At 41.8% G+C, this 7,896-nt stretch overlaps 1 protein-coding gene across 1 annotated transcript; it reads right to left on the bottom strand.

Moving 5' to 3' along the window:
• Window positions 1–322: 322 nt before the first annotated feature.
• NDUFC1 (NADH:ubiquinone oxidoreductase subunit C1) lies at window positions 323–5,080 on the bottom strand. Its single transcript, XM_059697994.1, has 4 exons — window positions 4,920–5,080; window positions 4,396–4,499; window positions 1,935–2,014; window positions 323–462 (listed from the first exon to the last, which is right to left on the bottom strand). The coding sequence occupies exons 1-3, from the start codon at window positions 4,984–4,986 to the stop codon at window positions 1,955–1,957; spliced, it is 231 nt and encodes a 76-aa protein (XP_059553977.1). The 5' UTR covers window positions 4,987–5,080; the 3' UTR covers window positions 323–462; window positions 1,935–1,954.
• Between the last annotated feature and the right edge of the window lie 2,816 nt (window positions 5,081–7,896).

The raw sequence follows: 7,896 nt of genomic DNA, 5'->3' as shown, positions 1-7,896 counted from the left end.
TTCAACATTACTTTCTTACTTAACCAAAATGACGCTGCTAGAAGAAAAGAGCATTTGGGTTCTTTTGTATATTGAGTAATAAAGTAGCTCTATCTCTGTGACACACTAAAGAATAAATGCTTTCACTAGAAATTAAAAGTTAATATAAGGAATAAATCCTTCAACAGAGATTTTAAGTCTATCTTCTTAACAAATTTTCTTACCAATGGGCCCTTCATTACTACTGACTCTGTTATCAGAAGGTTACCTTCCACAATGAAATACTTCTAATAATATACCTTAGAATTGATATTTTCTACACATTGTCACAACATACACAATCTGAAGAATACAGATGTATTTTTATTTTTTCATTTAATGATGCAAAACACAAATGCTGATTACATAGATTCACATATAACTTTTCTCTCTCGCTTACAACTCAACATATTGGAGCTGCTTTCAACTCTATATGGAGCATACCTATAATGAAGAGAAAAGAAATTAAAACTACAGCATTAACATACAGAAATATTAAAATTAGACCATTCTGAATAATTAACCCTAGAGCATCAAGAAAGTCTAGAAAACAAATCCACAAAGAGCACCAACGCCTCATTTTAAGTTTTAGCAAAAAATAATTTAATTGAACTACAAAAGATTAGTAAAAGCATCTGATTTTGATTTAAATGTCTATTTCATTTTTATCTCTTGATTGGCTGAAGTAGTGATATGGGCAAGTTGATATTAATATTTTTTAAAAAAGCAAATATTTGGATAATCAAACTCTAAAGAGCTGAGACTGAGAGTTAAATATGGAAAAGTGTACATTAGTGATTACTATTTTACTCAGCAGAAATAAGTTATCTACTTTAATCAACCTAATCTATCTATATGTATATATAGTATACATAAACTCACTATCTTTTAAATCACAGAATCACATGCCAAACCGGTTTGGCTCAGTGGATAGAGCGTCCGCCTGCGGACTGAAAGGTCCCAGGTTCGATTCTGGTCAAGGGCATGTACCTTGGTTGCAGGCACATCCCCAGTGGGGGGTGTGCAGGAGGCAGCTGGTCGATGTTTCTCTCTCATCGATATTTCTAACTCTCTGTCCCTCTCCCTTCCTCTCTGTAAAGAATCAATAAAATATATTTAAAAAATAAATAGCCCTAACCGGTTTGGCTCAGTGGATAGAGCGTCGGCCTGCGGACTGAAGGGTCCCAGGTTTGATTCCCGTCAAGGGCATGTACTGTGGTTGCGGGCACATCCCCAAAGGGGGGTGTGCAGGAGGCAGCTGATCGATGTTTCTCATCGATGTGTCTGACTCTCTGCCCTCTCCCTTCCTCTCTGTAAAAAAATCAATAAAATATATTTTAAAAAATAAATAAATAAATCACAGAATCACAGACCATACAGAGATCATACATGTTATTTTGTTCACAGCTATGTTTTACCAGGAATTGTTCAGTTGTAGTACCAATCATACTGAAATGGTCACACAGTGAAAAATTAACAATCTATTGCCTGCCCTTATACATTCATCTATCCAACAAATATGAAACTCCTAGTAGGATCAGACACTGAGCAAGTTGCTGACTACATGGTGATTAATAAAGCAGACAGGGTTCCTGTTCACATGGAATTTACACTCAAGTGTGGGATATGACAAGTAGATATTAAGAACCAAATACAGCCCCAACTGGTTTGGCTCAGTGGATAGAGCATCGGCCTGCGGACCGAAGGGTCCCAGGTTCGATTCCGGTCAAGGGCATGTACCTTGGTTGCGGGTACATCCCCAGTAGGGGGTGTGCAGGAGGCAGCTGATCAATGTTTCTCTCTCATCTATGTTTCTATCTCTATCCCTTTCCCTTCCTCTCTCTCTAAAAGTCAATCAATAAAAATAGTTTAATTATCTTGCATAATCTATTAATCCTATAAAATTGCATACTTACAGTATTAGTATTTAAAAAGTTTATTCCAACCCATTTCTTCTTTTATATTCTAAAACATCTTCATTATGTTGTTTGATGAGCTAGAAGGAGGTAACAGTTAAAATTAGAAATGCAATATTCCTGGCAAATTAAAGAGGAGGAGACTAATATTTAAAATTCAACTTTTGCCAAATAAATTACTTCATTCAGTGGGCAGTTAATGGAATTCCTCACCACAGAGGGGCTAAACCACACAACAAAGCAGGACTCGGATATTAAATGGGGTCCAGGGGTAGGTGTGTATTATATTTCTAACCTTAGAAGTTTGATACTGTGAGTGAATGAACAACCTCACCCCAAAATATATGTGTATGAATTAGATATCAGGAGGACAACCACTTTCTTAGAACCACTCTCTGACAAAATATTCAAGTGGGACAATGGTTGATATAGGGCAGTGATGGTGAACCTATGACACGCGTGTCAGAGGTGACACGTGAACTCATTTTTTTGGTTCATTTTTCTTTGTTAAATGGCATTTAAATATATACAATAAATATAAAAAATACAAGTCTTTGTTTTACTATGGTTGCAAATATCAAAAAATTTCTATATGTGACACGGCACCAGAGTTAAGTTAGGGTTTTTCAAAATGCTGACACGCCGAGCTCAAAAGGTTCGCCATCACTGATAAAGGGTGACATTCGCTGAAATCAAAGATTTAATTTTAATCAGAGCCCTCAAGCAGCAATAAAGCTCCATTTCAGGAAAACTTTAAATTAAGAATGTAAATGCCCTAACCGGTTTGGCTCAGTGGATAGAGCGTCGGCCTGCGGACTGAAGGGTCCCAGGTTCAATTCCGGTCAGGGGCATGTGCCTTGGTTGCGGGCACATCCCCAGTGGGGAGTGTGCAGGAGGCAGCTGAATCGATGTTTCTAACTCTCTATCCCTCTCCCTTCCTCTCTGTAAAAAATCAATAAAATATATTTTAAAAAAAGAATGTAAAAAATTTCATTATAACATTATTTAAAAAGGATTATTTACTGTTGTTAGGTTGTAAGTGACTTTCAACACTTCTTACTCATTTCAGTTTGAAAGAACTGAATCACTTTAATGAGAAAATCCAAAATAAGAGACCTAAAGAGATGGAGTTAGGGGTAGTGGAGGAAGCCCAACCCCATTAGGTACAAAACAAAAATTTTAAATACTAATGTAGCACATATACTTTGAGTTAACTTTTAAAACTCTTATCCATAAGGAAGCAGTATTTCAGATTGGTCTACAGTGTAGCTAGCTCTGAAGTTAGGAGAAGCAGATTCAGCAAACTAATTTCTCCAAGTGTTTTCTGCATCTGTTAAAGTTCAACAATAACAGTACCTACATAGTGTTGTTGAGAATATTAAATGAGTATTTTTAAAAAATTTTTTTTATTGATTTCAGAGAAGGGAGAGGGAGAGAGATAGAAACATCAATGATGAGAGAGAATCATTGAACGGCTGCCTCCTGCACACCCTACATTGAGATTGAATCCACAGACCTGGCATATGCCCTGACCCGAAATTGAACTGTGCCCTCCTGGTTCATAGGTTGATGTTCAATCATGGAGCCAAGCCAGCTGGGCTAAATTAATTTTTATATATAAAGCATTTGGCATACTGAAAGACCAAAAAAAAAAGAAGAAGAAAGGCTGCTAAACCTACACAGGAAGTATAATTTCCAACAATGTATTTATACAAACCAATGACTAAATCTTATGTTTTGGCCAGGTAGCTCAGTTGGTTAGAGCATCCTCCAGATGTACCAAGGTTTCTGGCAGGGTACATACATGAAGCAACCAATGAATGCATAAATAAGCAGAACACTAAACTGATGTTTTCTCTCCCTCTCTCTCCTTCCCGCCCAAATCAATTCTTTAAAATCCTATATTTTGGGAAATCTAATGTGATTTAACTTATATACCTGTTCATTGATGGTTTGTCTCTATGACAGCTGAGAAAAGTGCCTTCATAAAACCCCAACCAGCCTCCATCCTCCTTAAGAAATTACTAGTAGATACAGCCCAGCCAGCGTGACTTGGTGGTTGAGCATCGACCTAGGAACCAGGAGGTCACGGTTCGATTCCCAGTCAGGGCAAAAGCCAGGATTGTGGGCTCCATCCCCAGTGTGGGGCGTGCAAGAGGCAGCCGATCAATGATTCTCTCTCATCACTGATGTTTCTCTCTCTCTCTCCCTCTCCCGTTTTCTCTCAAATCAATAAATACATATTTTTTTAAAAAAGAAATTAGATATAGGATAATAAGTAGTAACACCACCACTCATGACAAACCCATGCTAAGTAACAATGAATGACACATTTCAGCTTCACCCTATCTTCTCAATGCCCCTAAAACCTTAATACTTCCAATCCTTGGCATTTCCTTCACGGAGAAATATGTTACCAGCAAATACATAGCTATCCTATTGCACTGGGAGTGAGACTTACATAGGCCCACAGGAAGACGGTGGTGCCCAAGGTCAGCCCCACTTTCAGCCAATCAGGCCTGTCGTGTAGCGGCTCCCGAACATAGAACTTGGACCGCGCGGACGCTGCAAGGGACGGAGAGTCTGTAACTGGTCTCCTTGTCGGAAACAACGTGTATAATCGCATTTAATTCCCCCCCCCACCCCCCCCCCGGCCCCTGCAAGGGAACAGAGGTTCAGAGGTCAAGCGGCTCGCCCTGGGCCACCGGAGGGCGGGGGCGGGGGTGGGGGAGGCGCGGCCGGGAGGGTCTCCCCTTCTGCAAAGAGGGGGCAGGAGGAACCCAAGGTCCGTTCGCACGAAGAGGGGGCGGGTGATAGGGAACCCAGAGTCAGGGGTGCGGACAGGCGTGGGCGCGGGCCGCGGGCCGGCGAAGGTCACAGCGGGCCGGGGCCGGGCCGCCGCCACCCCCCGCCCCGCCGGCCGGGTTCACCCTGGGAAGGGCAGGCTGGGAGGCCGGCTCTGCCTGCACGAGGAGGGACACTCACAGCCGCTCGGGAGCCTGGCCGGGGCCAGCAGCCGGGAGAAGGGCCGCAGGAACGCGGACGGCGCCATCTTGCCGGGCGGGCTCCGCCTCCCGAGCCGGTCCCTCCGGGTCGGCGCCGGCCCCCGGAGCGCCCCCTGGCGGCGGGACCCGCGGGCTCCGCAGCCGGCCGCGCCGAGTCACGGCCAGGTACTCACGCGGCTGGTGGTCTCCAGTCTGCGCGGTTAGGGAGGAAAGGATTCACGTGCGTGGTGTGGGGGAGGAGGAGGTGGCTTGTCCCTGCCTTGTCGTCCTCCTCGTCCTCGGAGAGTTTATTTCAGACCCCTTCCCTAGGGATACCTACCCTTAGATCCACTGCAATCCGCCGTCAGGAACCAGAAAACTGGAAATGAAGTGTCGTGTTAACAGCATGTTGATTAAATTCTGTGTTCCAGCCACTGTGCATGAATGCATCATGTGGTTCACATGCATCCTCTCATTTCATCTTCACGACAGACTGCGTGGCATGCCGTGATTATCATCTTCAATTTACAGACGAAGCTCAAAGAAGACAAGCTATTTATTCATCCAAGGTGACATAGTGCTCCTGATATTTGGAAAGACCTCTTACGGTTTCTAAAGTCTGTTTGCTCGCACTGCCTTAGGAAAGCCTCACAACCCTGTGAGGAAAAGAGAGTCCCCGCATTTTAAAATAAATGCCCTGACCCGCTCACGAGCACACACGTGGGGGAGGCGGGCTTCAGACTGAGGTCTTCTGACCCCAGATTTAGTGATCCTCCCTTTTTAGTGACCCTCCTTAGCCCCCCTAACAGGCTTGGACAGGCCCCTGAGGCCATGAGCTGAAGGGCAGGGTTCAAAGTGCTAAGTTCCAAAGTGCCATTCCTGCGCACACCTTTTTATCTGCATCAATTTTAGGCAAATTACTTAACCTCTGTATGCTCCATTTTAAATCTGTAACATAAAGCCTATGTATAGGGTCGTTGGGACACTTAGTTTGTAAACAACTTGGTTTTGCCTGTTAAAAACATTGTACTGATCAGTAGGCTTTGTCTTTCGCAGTTGAACCAGATTTATGTAAATTCAATTCTCAATTTGATCTGATGTGTAAAGACCTTGTAAAAATAGGTACGTATAGGTAAAAGAGATAATAAGTTTTAATAATTTAATCCTTTGAATCTTATGCCATTTAGTTTCGTTTTAAACGCAAAATAAATGTTAGCAAACCTCTTTTCCTTCTATATTTTCTTTTTTTGTTAATCCTCACCCAATGATATAGTAGAGTATATATATATATATATATATATATATATATATATATATATATTAGAGTAAATATACAAATAAAATATATTTCCATGGATTTCAGAGACGAAGGGAGAGGGAGAGATAGAAACATCAGTGATAAGAGAGAATCATTGATCAGCTGCCTCCTGCACGCCCCCTACTGGGGATTGAGCCTGCAACCCAGACATGTGACCTTGGCTGGAATTGAACCCAGGACCCTTCAGTCCTCAGGCCAATGCTCTATCCACTGAGCCAAACCAGCTAGGGCATGGTATTTTCTTCCATTGATATTTAGGGAGAGGAAGGGGGGGGGACAGAGAGAGAGAGAGAGAGAGAGAGAGAGAGAGAGAGAGAAACATTGATATGAGAGAGATACATCTATCAGTTGCTTCCTGCAAGTGCCCCACTGGGGTCCTGGATCAAACCCACAACCCAGGTACATGCCCTTGACTGGGAATCGAACCCCTGACCAACACTGCCGGCCAACACTCCCACCACAGAGCTGCACCAGGCAGGGCCCTTCTATGTTTTCTTTAGCTGTGTTATTAAAATTTTTTAAACTAAAAATTATTAACTAAAGAGTAAAAAATAATTGTTTATGCGTTCTGGTTCACTTTTACTAGTACATGTAATGGATGGCTAAACAGATTGCTAAGATGTGAGTCACTTTATAGTTTCTAACCTAGTTTGAGTCTCTTGCGCTCATGCTCAAGTAAGCAAACCACTCAGCTAATATGCTGACTGAGTTGTTGGTTCTCACCTTCTTCTCTTCTGGTCCACTCAGCACCCAGTCAGTTGTATATCCTTTCTACATCATCCCTTGGAAGCTTGTCCTGACACAGCTCTTGCTATTATCCAACAAGTTGGAACAGAAACCTGACTTAGAGCATACAGAGCCAGTAAGCCAATTGCCCATTTCAGTACTGCTGCTGGAAAAGGCTGTTTTGTTCTTTTGGCCCCTTTTACTGGTGTATATTTTGGGAGAGTGATAAAGTATAAGCACATTTCTCTCAGTGTGTTATAGCTGATGGAACCCTACACTTGGAGTAGGCAGCTGTAGGTGAAACCACATCTTGAAAAGAATCCCGGTGAAGCAATTCCTGCCAGGAGCTAATAGCTGTGATGTTTTGGTAGAAGTTGCTATGTGACATTCATTTAAGCATTTCCAGAATTTGAGTGCTAAAACTTTCTTTATGACCCAGGCAAAGGGAAAGGAGATTTGAATAGCAGCTAGGAAACCAGACTTTTTAGTCCCTGATTTTCCTGCTGGGAAACTTCTTACTCAACTTATACCTCCTAAGGAGGGTTAATGAAGAGCAAGACTTGAAACAGTATAAAATGTAAATTAGATATATGTTTATTGATTTATGATTCACAAGAAAAATATACATAAAATTCAGGATCTGGAGAGAGATGAAGTGCCTGATGTATCTTTAAGTTTTTATTTAACTTACTGAAGTGATCACAAAATGTTAACATTTGTTAAATCTGGGTGGCAAATACATATTTCTTTTCTGTTGTATTTGTATAAAATTTAAGTACTTAATAATTAAGGCATAAAAGAGTCAATAGAGAACATCTTACATATGTGAAGATGAATGAATTTAACTCTACATAACCCTTTTTGTAGAATTAAAGTTTGCCAGGTAAATTATTTATTTACTAGAGGCCTGATAAACGGATTCATGCACTGGTGG

This window comes from Myotis daubentonii, chromosome 5 (genome assembly GCF_963259705.1).
Source record: "Myotis daubentonii chromosome 5, mMyoDau2.1, whole genome shotgun sequence".
In the NCBI taxonomy this organism is placed as follows: domain Eukaryota; kingdom Metazoa; phylum Chordata; class Mammalia; order Chiroptera; family Vespertilionidae; genus Myotis; species Myotis daubentonii.
Note: the sequence above shows the minus strand (reverse complement) of the source record. Positions and strands in the feature narration are given on the sequence as shown.